General features: G+C 32.7%; 1 protein-coding gene across 1 annotated transcript; it reads left to right on the forward strand.

Annotated features, from left to right (window-relative positions):
- Nucleotides 1–4,191: 4,191 nt before the first annotated feature.
- On the forward strand, nucleotides 4,192–9,156 carry LOC105317136 (microphthalmia-associated transcription factor). The gene is made up of 7 exons (XM_011413683.4): nucleotides 4,192–4,617; nucleotides 5,571–5,804; nucleotides 6,210–6,308; nucleotides 6,687–6,825; nucleotides 7,035–7,110; nucleotides 7,297–7,444; nucleotides 7,543–9,156. Exons 1-7 carry the CDS (start codon nucleotides 4,447–4,449, stop codon nucleotides 8,368–8,370), a joined length of 1,695 nt encoding a protein of 564 aa, XP_011411985.2. The 5' UTR covers nucleotides 4,192–4,446; the 3' UTR covers nucleotides 8,371–9,156.
- Nucleotides 9,157–23,306: the final 14,150 nt, after the last annotated feature.

Below are 23,306 nucleotides of genomic sequence, written 5' to 3' on the forward strand. Positions count from 1 at the left end.
TATATAAACAATTGTAAGGGATCTTTTTGAGGACTGCAATACTCAACATGTGAAATGACTATAAAATCATCCTGTTAGAAAAGGGACTAATGATTATAAACATAAGAATATCCAGGGGGAAAAATGGATTTTATTTATCTACAATAATACATGTAGATCCTGTATAAATAAAATCCATTGTCCAGATTGTTTGTATTATGACTCCATTTAGCTGATTTTATCATACCTATTGTTCCTCAGGTGAGCGATGTGGCCCATGGGCCTCTTGTTTAAATTGCCATTAGCTATTTTAAATTACACAACCGGAGCTAAGTGTGTTTCATAAGTTGAACTTTAACTTATAAAACGTTGTCCTATTTACGTTTCAATAAATTACCATACAAAGGGAGGGATTGTATTTTAAGGAACTCGCGGTGTTTTTTTCTCTGCTAAAGCATTACGCAGTTATAAAATTTACTCGCAATCGAGTAAGGCGAATTGGTTCTTGATCGTTTTCAGAATCTGACTACGTATTTTACATGTATATGGTTCATATTGTCACTTTTTGTTACTTATATACTGTATGTGTCAATAAAAAAATTAACTACAGTCGTTTATAAGTATTTAAGTACATCTTTTGATACAGGTTATAAAATGTCGCCACAATCCATTTTTATTTTCTCCTTTGACTTTTGAAAATTCGTCGCATAAACATCCACGGAGACACACCAAGGTCAACTTTATAAAAATAGACAAGTCATCAATATTATTCTAATCTAAAACATATTATTTTCTTTACATTTTGAATATAAACCATTTTCATCATTAAGCAAATTATGATTTATGAATTTACATTCATATGGTCAACTAATTTGAAAAAAATAGGGATACATAATACATGTATTAAATTCAAAACAGAGAGAGAGAGAGAGAGAGAGAGAGAGAGAGAGAGAGAGAGAGAGAGAGAGAGAGAGAGAGAGCATGCATCTTATTACCAGAGCAGACTCGACTCATTAAAATTCACAAAGTTTATACAGAAGACCGATCTTTCAATTTATTTAAAAAATTGGATCATAATGTTTGTAAATTTCTGCTGATTTTTCTTTTTTTTGGATCGCTATACACTTTTAAATAATTGTTAAAAGGATTGTTGGACATTTCAGATTAAGTTCTATAAAGGTTTGGTGTTTTTTTTTTAAAATTACTAATATTTCGAACTGAAATGAACTGAAACTTAATATCATTGATATTCTAATTGAATTGGTATCGGTAAGTGAAGACAGAAAAACCTTAATGAAGGTGAATTTCTAAAGCCGCGCTTTTAATTTAACCTTTGATTTGATTGAAAAATGACAAAATGAATTTTGTAATGTAACATCGCTTCAAAAGAGTCGATAAACTTAACGACCTTATTTCTGAATTCATCATATCATCCTTGTTAGGTGTATCTGCCCCTATCTGTTATTTCACAAGTTCATAAAAGGTATTAAGTGTTAATAAGGACCTTTAATTAAGGTAAAGTAGCAATAAATAAATGCGAATGATTTACCATTTTATGCCTTGAATAAAACATAACGCATGAAAGTCCAATGAAGTCCATTAGAAAAAAGCACCATCAATTTATGCACTCTAGAATATGTCCCTGAATCAAGTGCAGCTGTCACACTTTATGTAGTTTATAATCATGATTGTGTTAATTAATATATTTTCTGGCAGAAATAGAAGATAAAGTGATAAAGAAATGTTGGTTGAATATGAATTGACTGTTTTTATTGATAAGTAAACCACGGTTATTTCCTTATGTTTTACAGTGACAGCTCATGTGAAAAGTGATTTTTGTTAAAATTTAGAGAATGAACATGATAACAAACAAGCGTTTAAACCATGGCTGTTTCATCATATTTTGACGGTGCTACTTCATGCTACGTGTGATTTTTTGTTAAAAGTGTAGAGAATGAACAAACGGAAAAAGGAATGATACACAAATTTAACAAACAAACAACATTTATAAGACGATGACCTATAAAAAATATTTACACAAGGTATATTGATTTTGAAACAACAGACCTAGGATAGCATAGTCAAAAACAATTAATCGCTCTATTGCAGATTTAAACTAAATAAGAATTATAAGAATCAAATTTATTAAAATCAATTTAGGATTCCATTTACTCAGGGTCAGATCAATATCTGAAGTAAAAAATTGCTTTAAAAACACAAAATAGCAATATTGAAAGCAAATATTGATACTGATTTCCGTATTTTGTGCATTTGAGGAAGAATTGATATGACCCTGGTAGATTTGAACTATAAATAGAGAAAGTTTTTGATTTTCTTTTTTTTTCGTCAAAATTTTTGTAGCAATATAATCGCAGTAAATAATTCTCAATGTGTATTGTCGCATCATTTGTACATACACTGTATTTATAGTTGTAAAACCCGTTTATAATATTAGATTACTGGACGACACGCAATGGCAAATATCAGGAACCAAGAATTCATTGACATTGTGCAATTTCATTGTAATTTCAATATCAACAAAATACCGACAATATAAGTAGTTTTATACAATTAATAGCTTTAAGCTCCTATTAGTAAAGGTTTTGTAATGCTCGGGCAAAAATGGGCAGATTTAAAAAAAAATGACTGAGGAAATTCGGAATAAAATTGAATCAATTGTTGATGTTCAAATTTGAAAAAAAAATAAATGTACATGTATAATTATTTATTGGAGATATCCATATTTCACTTTTTCCTACACTGTAAATTGTTTTACTAAAGTAGTGCTACAATGTACAATTATTAGTTATTTGTCCCCCAAAAATGGAGTTTTTGCGGCCCTTAGTTAATGTAATCTTTAGCAACAATGTAATAGTTACACAAGAGATACTCATAGAAATGAAAACAAAATGGTAATAAAAGTTATGAGGAATGACACATCCAGGTTTTTATTTATTATGTGGTGCATGGATTTTGTAATATTTGAATATGAAGTATAACGTTACAAACATTCAAGCTCTGACCAAGGTTCCCCTTTTCCGCCCGCTTTTTGCCAGTTGTTAAATAAATATATATGCACATACCTTTCAACAAAGATTTTAAAAAAAAATGAATATATATGGAAGAGAATTTGATATTACCCTTTTTCTGACCCGTTGACAATCGAAAAATAAAACAAATTTATTTCATTATAATAGTTAAATTCATCATATTTAAATCGTTTGGTTATATAAATTAATATAGATATATAATTGAATAATCCAACATTTATTATATATTTTAAAGTTCTCAGAACACATTGCATAATGTATGCCATTGCAATGTAATATACCAGAAAATTCATACCGTTTGCAAGGCAAAATTTTAAAACTTTCCAAAATTTAAAAAAACAAAACGTGTTCTATAATTTTCAAAGAAAGCATGTGGTTTTTAAAAAACAGAATTCTTAAGACTGAGGTCTAAACACAAAGTACATGTATTTATAAATATCGAAATGTCAAGCAAAAGGTGTCGGAAACGGGAAACCTCGGACACAGTAATGACCCTGTAGAGAGGACAAAATATTTGTAATCTTCAGTTCAAATATACATGTACATTAAACACTATGCAAAACTAAATTATAAGTGAAATGCAATATCACAGTGCTTTAGGAAAGACGATTATCTCATATAAATTCCAGCTGCCTCTCAGTGTCGTAATTTTCACTCAAACAAGATGTTTATGGCCACACCGAGGCAACCAGGGCATTTTGTGTTGTGTAACTTCCAATGGAATGGGTCAAAGTTAAATATGTTTTCATAACACCCATAAGTGACAAGATGGTTTTGTAATTGTTTATTTCAGAGATGTATAGGACTGGGTGCATATAATGAAACCGATACCCCTGGGTTGACACCAAACAATGAGGATTTTATTTTAATTTCATTCGTTTGCTGAAAAAGACAAAAAAATATGATCATAATCATAATTGCTAGAACTTACGATGGAGCGATTCATTGATCTCTATGAGGAAATATATATAAACCTTCCGGATTTTATTGTTTTATTAAAGACTTATGTAACCATAATTTTTTGTCATTTTTCACCCTTGTATAAGTGTTAAGGAAGATCGCACTTCATTTACGATATGTTAAAGTTCAAGATGTTCAAAACTGAGGACGAGGCTCGCTTTCATTCATGTTGAGTTCATTATTTAATTATCCTTCGTTTAACAGATGACTGAATGTTTAGCTACGACAGGGTTGCTTTCCGTCTTAGGTAAACTTGAATGATGAATATGAAAAAAAAGATAGGCGGGACTAAACGTCATGAGTTTTCACAGTTAGATAAATACCTTGCATTAAAACAGAATGGGATTTGCTGACACCTGGATTTCATATTTAAAGTCTGTCAGCAGAATCTTTTCTCATAAGCTCTTACTGTGTCGTCTTCTTCAGACATCTCTTTTTATTCTGTGTTTTCTTTAATATGACATCAATGTTTCAAGCTAGTAAACAGTTGCAAGAAATTCGTAAACAGTTAAAACAAATGGACGAGCAATATAGAGATGGATTTAAGGCGGATTCAATGGAGAATAGTTCTGATGCTATTAGTAAAGCAGATTCAAACCAGATTAGTGCTTCGGGTACCCAAGACAAGGTATGCCTTGGATTAATAATTTGAATTCAGTCAAATTGGAAATCGATTTTACACGAATTGTTACATAAACACAAAAGAGTGGTTTGTTCTTTGTCATGAAAATCGAAACTGTCTGACAGGCAAACATTTTAATTTGTTTTAAAACTGTGCTGGTTTCAAAATCGTTTTAATGTAATATTTTTAAGTACTGAATTTCTTAATTTTCTTCTAAATTATAATAAATAAAACTGTTACATGATTAAAAAAGTTTTTTTTTGGGCGTCCGCAAATTAAAAAAACCCAGAAAAAGATGAATAAGATATCAGTTTTTTGTTGATTTGTAAATTTTAATAATTATAAAAAATGTTAAAATGAAGAACTGTTGGTCACCACTTACAACGCACTTTTTAACTTTTTTATTTTTCACAGAATAAGTTTTAGTATTTTTTTTTCATTATAATTTCACTATTACGATTATAACAATTATGGGTATTATCTTTATTAAAAGTTTCCAATTCATTGCATGTTTAACCTTTAATATGGTACACGTGTCCTGCAAAACCTTGCTGACAGCGCCACACGTGACTTCACATGTTAGCTAGACTTAATCGCCTTATTACCGGATGGAAATAAATGCTGCCAATACTTGTGCAATTTCAAACAAATGACACAGTATAAAATATAAAAAATAGAGTTCAATACTGTTTAAATTATCTGAGCAAACATGCAATTTCATTTCAATTCATATGATACAATTTTATAATTAATTGAATTATACTTATGATTTTATGAAATGATAGGCAAACAAATTAAATAAACAAACAAACAAACGCAACCGACGAATTTAATATAAGTACCTGACGATGAGGTAATGAACCATACCTAACGTATCATCAGTCTTCTATCATTAACATTATAAAATTAATTATGTAAGACTTAAAAAACAGTCAATAACTTTATATAACTTTTTATAGGTAACAGGAAGTCACGAAAACTTGGAAAATGCCACGATAACTCAAGGCCACAAGACCCAGTCTAATTTCCACAGCTTTCTGTCGAACGTCAGCGTTTCCCACGTCAATGATTTTGAGCATGTTGAGTCGGTCCTCTCCTCGCTCATTGAGGACTCACCGGACGATTCCCAAGATATCATGCCCCTTTCCCACGAGTTACGACAAGCCATAACTAATATGGAGGATATTGAGGACGTATGTTTTAAATTCAATCTATTATCACATCTTAAAAATATTCTACTAACATTGACGCATTTTTTTTATGTTTGCATTTTATGAAATAAGAATTTGTACAGATTTTATATTTTGTATAAAATGTTGCGTTTTATATCTTTTTGCAAAATTGCTGAAGCTTGAATACATGAGATAAATCAATTGTTTTTAAACCTTTTTACAGTGCTCAGTCTGTTAAATAATAGGAATTTAAAATAATTTTTAGTAGGATAACAAGTTGTTGACAGGAGAATCCCCGAGCGTGTTTCTGAAACTTTTTATCTCCTAATGAAATAAGTTATATAGCGTAGAAAATAACTGCTTTTGTTATATCTGTGGCGTTCATGTCTCATGCAGTAAATAAGTAGCTCTTATCTATCTTTTCAGGTGGACAGCCTAATTGGCAACGTTATCAATTCTGTTCAGATTGATTCATCTTACGATGAAGATCTCCATTGTATTGAACAGGCAGTGGCGTGTACAATAGTAGGTTCCGACATTAATATCTATGTACGGGTCTGTTCCCATGGAAATGATTATTCATTTGAATTCCCAGCAGATCTGTCATTATGGCAAGCAAATATATATCGTTGAACGACAGCGTGAAATACATGTTTATGTCATGCAGATAAAATGTTCAACAAAATAAGGATATTAAGGTTTCATTTTAGCATTCGTTTACTGAAGTGCACGGGACTATAGGTCATATAAATGAAAAGGCAATTAAATACTCAGTAGTAAATAGTTAATAGAGATTAATTCATAATGGTGCCGCTATGCTGTGTATATCTATCACGTTGGTCAACTTTTTTGTTTTTCAATTCAAATGATTTTATTTACATATATACTATTTTGTGGTTTTAGAATAACAGTAATGAGGGGTATCTCAAAGTAATGGAGAAATCTTCAACGACAGACAATCCACAACCGAGGCCATTCATATCAAAGGAAGAAGAGCAACTATGGAAGAAGGATAGAATAAAAAAGGATAACCACAATATTAGTAAGCAATTTCGAAAATTCAATCTAAGATAAAACGTTTAGTAAAAATTCTTGGCGGTACATCATTTCATGCTAAATAATCCATAAAAAAGTAAACCTTGAACATCAAAGCCTCCTTTATTGCCTGTTTGTCGCATCCCTCTTTGAAGTATTTTTTAACAAGTTCAGTCTTTCATGTTTTTAATGTTTATCTATTTTGTCATTTTGCAGTTGAACGAAGACGTAGATACAACATCAATGATCGGATAAAAGAACTAGCAACACTGTTGCCTCCAACAACCCATCCGTATGTTGTTTGTTTTCTTTGCATATAACTCAATCCATCTGGTGTATGGTTCCAGATACATATAAATATCAATATCCATTATTCTAGAGTTATTTTATCAGCAGTCAGTTATGGAATTAAATAACTACTTGCTACGTTTGATCTTTTTAAAATATAATCCATTAAAATTACCATACTTTATTATAGAGCGATGAAACTTAATAAGGGCTCCATTTTAAAAGCATCCGTGGAATATGTCAGGGAACTGAAAAAGGACAAAGAAAAGCTGGTTTTATTTGAATCCAAACAGAAAACGATGGAAGCCAAATACCAAAAGATGTTGATACGTATTTTTGTACGTATTTCCTGTAAACAAAACAAAATGCTTTCTGTTTCAAAATATTTATTTGTCTGTATAATACATTTAATGTTTTTAAAATTCTACCTTTTTAGCAACTAGAATTGAAAATGAAACTGTATGGATTAACAGAAGACATGGACCGCGTCCAAACTAAGCGAAAGAAGCGACCGAGAAGGCGGCTATGTGAAATTGACGCAATGGTAGAAGATTTGATGAAACAAACTTTGCCATCCAAGCAAGTCTCGAATGAAAATTCCACAATTTCATCGACAGGTCGACAACCCGTTTCGGATGTTGAACAAACTAGTACAGTCCCTACGAAGTCTGCAAAGAGCGGATTAAGAAACTTTATCAATAAAAAACTTTCGTCAGAGAACTCTGAAGGAGTCAAATTTAGGTGCAACTCGAAAATTACAAACAGTAGTTTAAAACCTGAAAATGAATCTGCCGGACAAAATTCATGCAGTAGCTTAAAGGAGAACGCAGAATATCGGGTTTGTTATGAAAATAATGACTCTACACCAGCACAGTCCTCAGAAGAAATGGAACAAAAGAGTTTGCATCTCGTAATTCCTGAACAATCGTGTTCATCAAAACATGGTCAAGTAAATTGCTCTACTCTAAATTCTGCAACAAATGCAGAATTAAGTTTAGACCAATGCAATCTCTTGCTTGATTTATTTGGATCAGAAAATGTAGCTATATTGCAAACCGATGAGCATTCTGATCAGTTCTCTGCCGCTGATTCGTCACCATCTCCCGCAGATGAAAAAATTACTTCCCCTGTATTATCTCCCGTAACCTTGACGACAAACATGCTTGAAGCTTTATTGAGGAAAAACGATAGAGGAAGTTTGTCATCCAGCTCTTCTGGGACTCAGTCATTGGAGAGTTCTACCGACAGCACAGGGCTTAAGTAACACGGTCGTCCAAAGGCAAAATATACCGCTTACCGCAAAATGCTCATCAACACAATGAGACCGCAGAGGTTTTGGCAGCAGTTATGTAAGGTCGTGCATGACACCAACTATTCGTCACGTGTCTTGTTAGGCGTTCACCTTGTATACCTTAACCTCTACGTTCCAGTTCCAGTGTACCTTAACATGTCCTAGTATTACTTTTAAAAAGAGGTTCATTCGCCCTGGTAATTGAAACTAATTCATGTGTATGAACAGAAATTAAATGCATGACCCCGAGACAGCACAGTTCTTCACGGGTGGTTTTTTTTATTTTTGTTAAACGCGGGGAACGTTGCAATCCGAGATAAAATCGACACTTGCATGTTAAACATTGTGAATTTAGAGGGAAGGAAAAGAATAATCAAGGTATTTTGGAGAAAGGGTCCATTAGAGGAAGTCCGTATTCAACATTATCAATACAATACATCATAATAATATAATAATGTGACAATGGACCATACATTACGTTGTTTATTCAACCTTAATTAGTATAGTCCTGCTCTACCGGTGAAATGACGGGGTAATCTCTGATGACAATCTGTTATTATTGATAATGTAACTTGCCTAATATGGTTTATAAGCTATTGTGTATGACGATATATTTACTCTTTAATAGATTCCCATAGTCAACACATTATTCTCAGTATTATGTAATAAGGTAAAACAATCTATGTTTGTATGATATTTCAGGATATATTTTAGCATTTTATATATTTTTTAAAAAATATTTTTGTTACAGTTGTGTAATCAAAGCATATATATATTTCAGTAAATTTTATTTGAATAAATAATCAACTGAAAACATGAGTTAAGTCTTAATTTTCAATAATAAAGATTGGATATCAAGAGTATGTTTATGCATTCCTGTGAAATGCCGGTTCATTAACAATTTTATTAAAAGTATTTTAGAGAACTACAAAGTATCAGTAGCCCAAAATGGTATATTCAGTTATCCCCCCCCCCACTTCTTCATACGTCATTTTATTTTGAAATAAATCTTATAAAGTTAATAACAGCTTCACACTAAATCCCATCGCTCTCAGTGTTACATAGCTCCGTTATAAACAAAATTTGCATAAGGTATCAAATATATCAGCAATTAATAATTTTGAATCATCTTGCAATGTATCACAGTATATCGTTTGATAAAATTAATATAACATTTCCTTTTACAAATATTGTTTTTTATTAAGGTGGTATGGGACATTTATGTAGATAAAAGTACACCGTCATCAAAAATGCTATCACCGTTTTAGAATTTTCAAAATTTACAGTATTTGACTAAAAAAAAGAAACTTCAATTTGCTTAATTTTTTTAAAAGGGAAAATTTTAAAAGGCCCAGCGGGTTTCGATCTCATGACTTCAATATTCGTAGCTAACACTAAAACCCATTGCCTTTTACTGTTAGGTATCATTTTTGTGGTCAATAATTACATAGAATTATACTTGATTTTTTTTTCTTTGATAGGAAGAACGTCACAATATCGAGGCGTCCCATACAACCTTAAATTTAGTACTTACGAAAAGTATTTTTAAACCTGGGTGTTAAAAAAAAACTTCAAAAAATATCACTTTCTATAAAAAAAACAAACAAACCTAATCATCGTATGTAATTGCTATGAAATCTAAATACCTTTCTATTGAATTTTACTTTCTTCCAAATATTATCATGCGAGACTGTACGAACTGAAGATAATATTTCTAAGGTTATAGGAAAATTATTTGCATTTTATAGACAAAACAAAATTAGGAATTATTTTATACATTTTGAAGTGCATAGCAATCTCTTAGCAGTTAACCTCTGGTCGCATAGATAAACCATAGTAAAGTAAACACAAACCATAAAATTATTGTTGTTAGTTGAAGTCCAACAATTGCAATTTGACCTGTACTCTGTAATATTATCAAGTGAAGTTTCACTCAATTGAAGTTAATATTTCTAATGGTTATAAAAACCATTTTCGCATTTTACCGACAACACAAAATTCATATTTAAGATTAAATTTCTCTGTGTGCTTATGTATGAAAGGGGAATGATAACGTTTTATAAATTCAAGGTTTCTATAAAATGGCTTTTAATGGGACAAATGCAGTGATAAAAACTGCACATTAATCTCATGATTTCATTCAGATCCCGTATTTAGCATGGGAACGTTTTTGTATTTCTATATTTTAAAAAAAACATCGATGTTACATTATTTTGATATCAAATTACATTAAAATGGAATTCAAAAGACTTTTCAAGATTTTGTCACGGTTTAATTTCTATCATTGCTTAAAAACCCCAATCCATTGCGTGAAATTTACAATCTGCCATTAAGCAATACCTGGATAAAACCAGTTTTGTGGACTCTTTGCAATGCAAACTCCTTTAATTTGTTAACGAATTATTTTCTAGTCATAGAATAACAAATAAATCTAATTGAAATGACAATGTTCTTCTATTCTCATGTAAAATACTTGTTTAAAACGCCAACGTAATGTTCAACATCAAAATTACGATTTTTGGACTTTAATTTTTATCCCCCTATTTTGAATGAACTAATCAAAGCGAATATGCAGATGTTTTACTTTTTGCTCCTTTGTACGAATATTGATAAAACAAACCTATAGAATCTTTTGCTTATTTGTCGATTATAAACATTATAAAAATAAATTCTATTTTAAATGATGAATTGTTTGACGAAGAGTATTTCATTATTTTATTTGCATATACATATACCAAGCATGATTCCTCTATTTTTCACGGAAATTGATTGTATATTCACAGCTTTGTAGAAACTGACAGGATTGAAATTATTTTTTTTTTAAAATTGACCGGAAAACTTCATCAATGCGCGTAGATTTCCGGCCAATTTTTTCTTTGATACGTCGATCAATAGAAAAATTATTATCCTCATTTCTTATCATTTAATAAAACATTTTCAAATAAAAAAATGTGAAGTGTCATTGATCAAAAATGTAAATAATGTAAATGAAGCGGCGCGTATGAATACAAAACAACAACAGCAACAATATTCAAAATGGATGCGCCTTCAGCTGATGCAGAGCTATTGAGCTGAATTTAATGGATTAAACACAAATAGTGAGTTAAAATCTCAACCGACTGAATTGAAAACGAGAGGAAAATACATGCGATAGCTTGTGATATTATTCACTGTGCAGAAAGATTCGTTATAAAACTGGTTTTCATGTGAGATCGCTGGAATATGCAACTGGACATTACCATCCAAGGAGAGGCGATCGTGGACGAAAATAGTTGATATGTCGACAAAGAATAGTATGTATAAGCGACTTTTGTAAACGTTGTGTTAACTAGATAGCCAGTCATGTACTTAAATGGTATATCTACCGCTTGGAATGCGCCGAAGGAGTTGATGCATTACTAAGAGCTTTGCTTTACGATGCTTATTCTGATGACCGATCATGTACGTGTGTAAATTTACAAATCATTGTTACCAAATTTGAACAGCAGTGTTACCGTGAAGGTGTATAGGCCTATATGTTTGTTATAATTATTCTGAAAAAAGAACAGCCAACCTTGCAGTAATGTTGATTGATCTCAAGCAGACGAAATCGTGAGAAGACGCTTAATTTTCTATTTCGTGAATCAAATAATATGTTTTTATTTTTTTATTTTTGAAGGTTAAACTTTCAAGTTTTTATGTTTATAAAGTTGTATTTTGTATGCTGGCAATAAAAAAGACACAACTTTACATTTTGTTGACGATGTTTATTTGGAAATTCCCATTCTATAAACATTGTTAGATCAGAACAGTTGAGAAAAGTAAAAATTTTATTGATGCAGGTATCAAAGAAATTTTTCGGCCAATCAGAAGCGCCAATATCTCATCAAACGAATAAATATTAAATAATTCAGCAATCATTTTTTTTAAGCCGAAGAGAGATCACTGGTCGCATGATGGACAGGTTCATTGCTGATTGACAGGGGTTGACAGCAATTTGAAATACTGAAAAATATGTGCTATATACATCATTTCTGAGGTAATACCATAGTGTACATTATGAATAGCCTGAGTGGATTTAAGTACAAAAAAAATATAACAGCATTGTTAACCATACATGAACAAAGTAATATTCACATCAAAATTAATATTCATTATAAGGTAACTAGGTTTCGATCTACACATGGTAATCCACAGCAGCCTTTCCAGGCAGGAAATACTTCAAAATCATAAATCGGTTATGGATATCTTTAATATCCCCAATAAAAAAATGAATTTGATTTACCTTATTAGTACTAGATTCCAAAGCTTCACAAAAGTCTTTACAATCAGAGATATAAAGCAGGTTCCAGTAAATGTTCTACCAAACCTCTCTCTTTACTCATCACTAAAATTCTTAGTGAAGGAGAAACTTCAAGAGTACTGTACAACGATATACTCCAGAAGTGATGGGAATCATATGTGAATACTAAAAAACTTTATAGAATTATTAGAAACTTTGAAGTCACAAAATCTTACCAAAGTCATTAGCATCAAAACGTACGCCTTTTCAAGGCTTTATACAACCGTTCCCCGTGACAAATAAAAATCAAGGCTTCTTATATAGGGATTGTTTTTCCAATAAAAATGAAAGTCGTAAAAATGCTTACCTTGTCATTGGAAATCGTAAACATTATTTTGTTAAAAATCAGTCTGATTGCACACACAAGTACTCTGAAGTTGACATTAAAAAGATGCTTGAGTTTCTGATAGACAACATCTATGTAGTATTTGGAAATCAAGTCTTCCAACAATCTGTTGGAATTCCCATGGGTACCAATTGTACCCCATTGTTAGCAGATCTATTTGTGTATTCTTATGAAGCAGAATTTATTCAAGAACTTGTACGTGAAAAAAATAAATCACTCAATGGGCCTTCAACTCAACATTCAGGTATATCGACGACGTATTATCAATTAAAAATTGTTATTTCTATACTTACGTCGACTCGATATATCCTAGTGAACTTGAAATAAAAGATAGCACAGAGTCTGCGTCATCTGTTTCATATTTGGATATTTTACTGGAAATGGACATTGATGGTAACCTAACAACAAAACTTTATGATAAACGCGACTTCAATTTTTTTTATAGTAAACTTTCCTTACTTATGTAGCAATATACCTTCATCACCTGCATATGTTGTTTTTGTTTCTCTGTTAATTCGATACGCAAGGGCATGATCTTCGTATGAACAGTTTAAAGGGCGAGGAAAGCTACTTACAAACAAGTTGACAAAACAGGACTATCAACAGTCACGTTTGAAGTCATCTTTTCGTAAGTTCTTTTGTCGATACAACAACCTTGTCAGCAATACAATCTTTCACTGGGTCGCATGCTGACATACTAATTGTTAGACCATAACTAATCACCTAATTGTCTACGGAATTTTCCGCTTTTTCCCGAATTACGACAAAGAGCACACGGCGGGTGTGACCGGTCAGCAGAGGATGCTCACACTTCCTAGGCACCTCATCCAACCTCTATCTTTTTGGAGGTCTCTGTTGCTCTGGTTTGAATTTGTATTTCGTTTAATGGATTTTTGATATGGTTTGTTATTGTCATCTTTTTATTCACCAATAAAGTAGGTGTTTGTCTTCAAAGGAAAGTACAGCTCCCTATTGTACATAATATACAAAGATTATTGATGTGTGGTCCTTTTTTTAGCTCACCTGAGCCAAAGGCTCAAGTGAGCTTTTCTGATCACAATTTGTTTGTTGTCTGTCGTTGTCGTCGTCGTCGTCGTTATAAACTTTTTACATTTTCATCTTCTTCTCAAGAATTACTGGGCAGATTTCAACCAAATTTGGCACAAAGCACTCATAGGTAAAGGGGATTCAGGTTTGTTCAAATGAAGGGCCACGCCCTCTTTAAAGGTGAGATAATTCAGAATTATTGAAAATTTGTTAGTATTTTTCAAAAATCTTCTTCTCAAAAAGTATTCGGCCTGAAAAGCTTAAACTTGTGTGGATGCATCTTCAGGTAGTGTAAATTCAAGTTTGTTCAAATCATGGTCCCCGACGGTAGGGAGGGGCCACAAGAGGGGGATCAAGTTTTACATAGGAATATATATAGAGAAAATCTTTAAACATCTTCTTCTCAAAAACTATCAGGCCAGAAAAGCTTAAATTAAAATGGAAGCATCCTCAGATAGTGTATATTCAAGTTTGTTCAAATCATGGTCCCGGGGGTAGGGTGGGGCCACAATTGGGGGATCAAGTTTTACGTAAGAATATATAGAGAAAATCTTTAAAAATCTTCTTCTCAAAAACTATTAAGCCAGGAAAGTTCAAATTTGAGTGGAAGCATCCTCAGAAAGTGTAGATTCAAGTTTGTTCAAATCATGGTCCCAGGGGGTAGGGTGGGGCCACAATGGGGGGATCAAGTTTTACATAGGAATATAAAGAGAAAATCTTTAAAAATCTTCTTTTCAAAAACTATTAGGCCAGGAAAGCTCAAATTAAAATGGAAGCATTCTCAGGTAGTGTAGATTCAAGTTTGTTCAAATCATGGTCCCCGGGGGTAGGGTGGGCCCACAATTGGGGGGTAAATTTTTATACAGGAATGTATAGAGAAAATCATTTAAAAAAATTCTTTTAAAAACTATATGGCCAAGAAAGCTCAAATTGGTGTGTAACTATCCTCAGATAATGTAGATTCAAGTTTGTTCAAATCATGGTCCCTGGGGGTAGGGCGGGGCCACAATTGGGGATAAATTTTTATATAAAGAGAAAAGCTTTACAAATCTTCTTCTCAAAACCAGGAAAGCCCAAATTTGAGTGGAAGCATCCCCAGATCGTTTAGATTCAATAATAGTCCAGGAGTAGGGTGAGGGCACAATGGGGGATGAATTTTTACATAAGAATATGTAGAGAAAATCTTTAGAATCTTCTTCACAAAAGACTATTTGGCCACAAAAGCATCCTCGGGTAGAATAAATTGAAGTTTGCAAAATCACAGTCCCTAGTGGTTGGGCGGGGCCGTGATGGCGGTTTGAATTTTTACATAGGAATATCTTTAAAAATATTCTGGGAAAATTTTCGGTCCAAAACTCAGTACTTAGTGTGAAAGCACAGGTTATGCAGATTTAAGTTTGAAGAAACCATAATTCCCTAGAGAAAAGTGGGGCCATGAAATGGGGGGGGGTATATAGGAATAGAGAAAAATCTTCTTACAGGTACAACAACAAAAGGGGCTTGGTATTTACCAAAAAAAAAAGAGGTGGATAAAATTTGGCAGATTTTCAATTTTTTTGATCCAAGATCTACTGTATTTAGTTGTCAAGATATTTTGATACTGTATTGCTAATTTGATCAGAATTAAGGCAATTGTTGCTCAGGTGAGCGATGTGGCCCATGGGCCTCTTATTTACTAACCTTTTGACGCTATTTCCTTTTGTTAACTTATATTTATTGTAATCAATATAACAACAAAATAAAATAAATAAATAAAACAAAATAAAGACCTGCTTTATCATCTTTGAAAACATCTGTTGTTAAATCTTGACCAAAGAAAAAAGGATTAGGATGACAATAGTGTTATCTTGACTCTTTCTATAATTAAAAATAACCCTGCTCGAGTTACAGCATAAATTAGACTAACAAACAGACAGATGGACGTGCAGTGCCATTCCTGTAGGTTTTATGATCCCACGTTGCAGGAGTTCTGGTGTTCACAATTAAAGCAGAGGCAATCTTGTTTAGCATGCCTACTTTAAAATAAGCAGTATCAGAGAATTTTATTTGTTTCAAGAATTTATGCGTGTTTACTAAAGTAATACTGGCATTAATGGAACCCAACAAAACAACAAAGCCCCTCTCCCAAGGGCAGTGTAATTTACAAGTTTTGTAGAGGAGCACCTTTAGGAGTACCAAGGAGTAAAATAAAAAAAAAACACATACCGATGATGACGTTGAAAGAGTTCAGAGAGTTGTGTAAAATTCTGAATGGATCTCAATTTTCCATTATAATTTCCGTAAGAAATGCATTTTTAATCTTGCCTTTTTCCCTGAAAAAGCTTTTTCCTTTTTCCTTGCCTGAATTAAAAAAGGTTACAAGTTAACTGAAAAAATTTAGTCTGTTTTTTTTTTTAAAATGTCAATCTGAAACAGAGCATGAACAAGGAACTTATGCATTTTTCATAGTATAAATAAAAGCGTTAGAAGTAATGGTTTGCCAAAAACACCAAGATAGAAAAAATGTGATGCCCCTCAACGAGAAGAGGTTTGTTAGAGTGATGTAATGCTTGAATACAGCTGTTGATAGACTGTCTATGAATGGCACTTTCTTTTCAGTCATCAAAATAAAATAAAGAAAAAATGAGTCATTAAAATTGTATGTTTATTTTTTTCTTAATGGCTACGGCATTAGTAAGCCACAGAAATATAAATTTAATTTTCGACGCGCTAATAAGTCATACCTAGGGAATTGCTGTAACAATTTTAAATTTCATGATCTATGTGCACATTATCCCGTATATTCTATTCAAGTTGGATTTACATAATATATATTTATTATAAAAGTACAATTGAGTAAATCATTCACATGGTTACTTGATGTGTACAAATACATTACAAGTTGGTCTGGTATGGTCTTCCGATGGGGCCACTTCTACCTTCGCACTTTCGCCTTTGTTGGGAAGATGCGAGAGTGCGAAGTTGCGAAAGTGCGAATATGCGAAGCGCAAAGATGCGAAGGCGAAAGAGTAATACTCCTATTGCTTCTTCGCATTCGCAACTTCACACTCTCGTCTTCGCATCTTCGCTCTTTCGCCGTTTTCTGTTTGTGGAGCTCTCTATCGTTTAAAGACTAAGATTTTAGATGTATAAAATGACATCTGAGGCAGAAGACGAACTTTTGAAAATTTATTTTCGACAGCCTGCGCAGAAACATAAATTATTTTAAAGGGGGTGTCCAAGGGATAATTGTATTTGTTGGGACGGGGGAGGGGGTTCCGATGCATATATTTGGTAATTATACTTAATGAAATTAAGGATATTAAATTTTTCAGGAGGGATGGTGTCCGGGCCCCCTCTCCCTCTTTACTATGTGGAGGTTGATGGGTCTGGACACCCTTTTCCCCTACAGATCCATAAATGAGCAAAGAGTGTCGCGTAATGAAATTAGAAAGTTACTATGTTTGAACAACAAAAAATTACTTTCATTTTTCTGCGAAAAATCAAGAAAAATTCAACGAAAAACGAAAAAATTTAGGGCCAGGCCAAAATTTAGGCCAGGCTTATTTTTGATGCCAATAAGGCCAGGCCAGACAATGCCAGGTTTTAGAGAATGTCACTGTTGATAGTCCTGTTTTATCAACTTGTTTGACATATCTTTTAATGAGTTTTAGGGAAGTCTTGATAAAATTGGAATGAAATTTTTATTGCTTATGTAATTATTTTGTTTTTGTAATGATACCAGTGATTAAATTTAAGCGGATCATCAAATTCAAACATGCAATTCTAGACGAACATCTATAACTTAGTGCATTTAAATTCGAACATGTTAAATTATTGTTATCTGTCATCCTAAATGCAAGATGCACTTTTTGACAGATAAAACGATTTGAAAATGTAGATAGGATAATGTAATACTCTTCAATTTTTTTCTTTGAATAATTAGGCGAAGCCAACAGCGTGAAAACGTATCTTATCGTATGGATACTTCATCATTATATCTTAGAGATTTGCATAACGTGTCTTGAAAAGCTGATGGGCAATTTTGATAACCTTGATTGTTAAGATAGGATCGAATATGCATCATACAGAACATAATTTATAAAATATTGAAAAGAAGCGAACCAATAAAGTTGCAATTTAACAAAAATGTTACATATATTAAATCCCTTTTTGACTTATCACTTAAGAGGTGTACCCTTATCTAAATTATTAAATCATTCCTTGGAGGCAAACATTTGGGAAAAAATTGTCTTTTGTGAGTGTGAAGATAGGTACACTGTAAACGAAACGGCATTCTGTGGACTCCATACAAAATAGATATGTAGGCATTCGCAAAACAGACATTCCACATTTGCATAATAGTTTTGAAAATGCCGTCTGAAAATGCATTAGTTCTTAATTTTCTCACTGACTTGTACGACGGGTTTTTTTTCGCTTTTGTTTTCGTGAGGAAATGAATTAAAAATATATGAATAAAATATGAATACAATTGTGTTCTTCGTGTATCTTATATGAGGTTAGGAGAATGGTGAAATGTTTGTTTGTTTGTTTTTTTCTTCATATGCTCAAAGAGAACTTTCCAAGGAAAATAATCAGGTATTCAAATACGACTTCGTCGAGTACACTGGCCTTTCTTCTTGTGATAATTTGTTAATATTGTACACTGCATCATTTTCCCCTAAATTTTGAGCACACAATTTTTCAAAAACTATTACCTGTAATCTGAATTATATATGTTTTGAAATTTTTGTCACTTCCGGTCCCGATTTAGGGCTAATTTTGTAATTTTTTACGACCTATTTTGTGCAGAGCTGATCTCAGAAACTATCAGAGATATGACTGAAATTTTCAGGATAGGTAAACTATAGTTTGAAGTTGTGAAGTTTGAAGTTGTGCACTATTTAGTTGCTTTGCACCAGTGGCACCAATTCTTACAGCGCGCTTAGGCACGAAAATTGGGTGCAAATTTTGTATCAAAATTTTCATACGTTTTAGATTGTATCTTTTTATCATTTGATTATTTTTCAGACATATATAACAAAAGTGGTAGAGTATCAAAAGTTATTTCCAACAAAATCAAGAAAAAGGGTCTGGCCCCTTAAATTAGGGGCCAAGACACTCGTAAACTCTATAACAAATAACTTATAACTGATAAGGATTGTGTAATGCATTATAGAAGCAAACTTGTTGATCGTAACAATATCTGTTTGAAAAAATCATTGCCACGCCCATTCATTACGCAATCAGGGATTTTTAGGTGCCAAAGTCCTTAAACTTTGACGCAATATATCTAGAGAAGGAGACACATTTTGTTTAGCAAATGTCTGCATTGATGATTCTTATTGATTTCACTTTTCAAAACACCAATGGATGTCCCTATTAAAGATCTAAAGTGCTAGCCCCTAAATATTCAAATCATTTGTATCTCAAAATTAAACATTAATTTTTGATAGGTATAAGAACAAAATTATTCTTAAGAATTTCGTATGAAATCAAGAAAAGGGGCTGGCTCCTTTAAATAGGAGCAAAGACACTCGTAAACTCTATTATAAATAACTTAAAAACGATCAAGATATTGAAATGTGTTATAGAAGCAAAATTGTTGATCTTAGCAATATATGTAACCATTAAATATCCATTTATGACGTAATAAGGCGATTAAATCATTATCTGAAAGTAAAGGGGGGTCTGAAATTGTATCGGTGGTTCATCGTATCATTTAAAAGAATCGAATGGAAGACCTACTCGTTACTCGTAAAGAGATCGTATCTACATGTAGTAGTTTTAAAACTATTCAGATTGAAACCAATTATTTGTTTATTAAATTATCGCGTGTGGGTGTTTGATTTGTGTTCTGTGTAGAGTGGGTGTTAATTTATGTAACGTGGAAACAACATGACTAGACAATAGGATCACATGACTAATTTTGCACGCACTCTTTCCCGCCAAAATATTATACCAGACTGACACTCTCCGCCTAGCCCTTGAACGGGTCAGCACGATACCACATTGTATATCGATATACTTAAATTACATGTAGATGGATAGATTATCCCGGCAAGAATTAAAGTAATAAATTAAAATTTATTGTAATATTACATTAATGTTTCATTTTAATATTTTCTATGTTTGTCTGTGTCTGTTTTCTTTTCATATTTTCTATTCTGTTTTACTCGTATAAATCAGGTTTTGTCCGTATAATAAAGCTGCTTCGTCCGATTTTATATTAAAATTTGCGAACGCTTTTAAATGATGGTTATGCTAAGCATGTGTGTAATAATAGACATTGCATTAGTTTCCTTGGTCAATTACGCCATATTTCAATGGAAAAATGATGTACATTTTTTTAACAAAACAAACGGCATAAAAAGGTATCGCGTTATTTTGCCTCATATTAAAATTCCCCTTTAACGTCCAGGCGGGAACGATGGTTTATTACGATTTTGACATCGTTTTTAATAGAGTCTAAATATGGGTAGTGCTTTGGCAAATAAAAAATCCTGTGCCATGTTGTTCACGAGGCAAAAGGCTATATCTTTTTAAAATAATTGGTTTGTATGGAAATTTTTAAATACTGTGATAGCCAAAAAATCGGACACACAGCTTTAATTATCAATGAACAACCCAAGGTTGACTTTTATTCGACTACTTGCTAACTTATGTTCTCATAAAAGGAAGTAAGCAGGAAATGGACACAAAAAGATAATGATCAATAAATGGTTTGCTTGAATGAAATCATGATACAACATACCGGGAACCATCTCAAAAATCCATGTAACGAAATACATATTCAAAGCAGAGCAACAGGGACCTCCAAATAGAGAGAGGTAGGATCAGGTGCCTAGGAGGAGTGAGCATCCTCTGCTGACTGGTCACACCCACCATGTGCTCTGTGTCGTAATCGGGAAAAAATATCGAAAAAGTCCGTAGACAATTAGGTGATTAATTTTTGTCTAACAATTAGTATGAAAAACGTCGGTCAGCATGCGACCCAGTGGAAGGTCGTTGAAATCAGAAACTGAGAAGCGACAACAGTTTATATAGATTTTGAGTTTAAATCTAAATACCTAGTCAGTAAACTGGATACCAATATAATACTAGTAAGCTGGCCTGGTGTTGACCCCCTCACACACCTGGATAAATGGCATGTTTATATTTCTTCTGGTGCGCTGTAAAATTAATTTCAATTTAGTCTGCTACAAAAGTTGTCGATGGCATGAGATCGGATAGCATTAAGTAGATATTATATTTCTAACCTGTGACTGACCCTTCATAGAGACTTTGCTATAACGTTGTTAAAGATGAGATTGAAAATCACACTAAAAAGACATCCCACTTTTAGGAGACTTGGTGGTAAACAAATTAATCATCATATCTGCCTTACACTTTTAAACATGACATTTTGACCATTAACTATCATTGAGTAAAAATATCCAAACACGTTTGTTTAGAATTTGAACTTTTTTCTATATAATTATTCGGAGCGCATCATTAAAAGGAGGTTATCATAACCTAAAAATGATCCAGACCACTCGGCAATGTTTTCCTTCTGAATCTTCTCAATGCACGTATTTGGTTTCTTTCATTTCATTTCATTATCAGTGGTCAGTGACACCAACCCACAAACACTTGCATGTGTCCCAACCCCGACCCGTATTAATACCTTTTTACAAACATGTATTTTCTGCTAAAGAATTAAAATTCTGATAAAACCCAAAACCCTGCGTCATCAAATACCTTCACAGCCTTTGACTAGAAATGTACAGGGACACTGTTTACTTTTATATGTAACGTGGCATATTTTTTTCTGCGCCCTAATAAGAACACAAGAAGCTATGCATTTAATCATTTATAAATTTTTATTTTTTTCTCGGTTGAAGAAAATTTTATCGAGATTTTATGCGAAACTTGAATTAAAGCCTTCTTCGTTTTTACATGTATCACTATTAAGTTTCAATTAACAGCCACAATGTGAAAATACATTATGATTGTATATCACACTGGGGTTTTCAAAATGCATTTAAGGATACTCGACACTCCGTGACTTCTACTTTTTTTTATGACAGTACGTCACAACATGGCGATTTTAACCCATTATATAACAGTTGACATCACCAATACTTGGTATCTCTGTTGTAGCGCGACGGGTGAAGCTACGATCTACTGACCCGCAAATCCCGAGGTTGAATTGTTGAATAGCGGTCAAACTTTAAAAGTTCACCCCCTAGAGTGCTAGATTTCCGCATCTTGAAGTCATTTTGAGTTTCGGGCTAGTAGGCAGAACTTCTCTCAAAGGTTTGGCCGACCCTTAAGTTGATATTTGAATGAAGCTGAAGGTTTATGAGGGTAAACTAAAAAAGATGTAAAGGCACACTGAACTATTGTTGCAGGACATTGTCTGTAGATATCACCCCCCCCCCCCCTCTCAAAGATAGCATAGCAATGCGTAATTACTATTAAGTTTTGATCATCTTTAAGGTTCAACTGATTGTAAGATACAAATACTGGTACAAAATCACCTATGGAAAGCCGACCACGCTGACGTAAAAGAGTATTATTTTGAATATTACAATTTCAAAATAAAGCGACAAGAAAGCGCACGTGTTGATACACGTGTTGCATGAAAAAGCTGCAAAATATAACATTTTAAACTCATTCACAAAGTTGCATGGACCGTTTAGATCAATAGTTTCTATAGTTAAGTTAATTCAGCAATCCAAATGCTCTGTCTGTGCCACTCAATCATTTTTACAACAGACAGTAGGCGCAATATAAATCATTAATGGATGAAGTGTTGTAACATCGCTACACTGTAACTGATCTACTGTTATAATGAGAGCGTAACTGCGTATGTTAATTAATCAGCGGTATTCATTCTCGTAAGCTGTCATTCTTAACACTATTTGAGTTTTAAGAGGTTAATAATAAAACAACGCAACTTTAAAACAATCTATTTCTCCAACATTTATAGTTGGAGTGATTTAAGGAGGCCGACTTTAGTTTGCATTGCGCATGTTTTTGCGCATTCTAATATAATACAGTTGTTTTATACTTCTTATGAATTTTTTTCGATATCATTTATAAAATTGAACACAATAAACAAAATACAGATAAAAATATTTAGATTTTTAAAGGAAATTTTTATTTTTAACACGATTTTTACGTTGTGCGGTAGGGGGGCATTACCATTGCGCTTTTATGACGTTATGATAA

Source organism: Magallana gigas, chromosome 3 (assembly GCF_963853765.1).
Source record: "Magallana gigas chromosome 3, xbMagGiga1.1, whole genome shotgun sequence".
Classification (NCBI taxonomy): Eukaryota; Metazoa; Mollusca; class Bivalvia; order Ostreida; family Ostreidae; genus Magallana; species Magallana gigas.

What these genes read in the sequence shown, in the direction of transcription:
- LOC105317136 (XM_011413683.4), top strand. Translation starts at nt 4,447, where the DNA reads ATGACATCAATGTTTCAAGCTAGTAAACAGTTGCAAGAAATTCGTAAA. An exon ending in ATATGGAGGATATTGAGGAC is followed by an intron (nt 5,805 to 6,209) that starts GTATGTTTTAAA and finishes CTATCTTTTCAG; the next exon opens with GTGGACAGCCTAATTGGCAA. An exon ending in AGATGTTGATACGTATTTTT is followed by an intron (nt 7,445 to 7,542) that starts GTACGTATTTCC and finishes CTACCTTTTTAG; the next exon opens with CAACTAGAATTGAAAATGAA.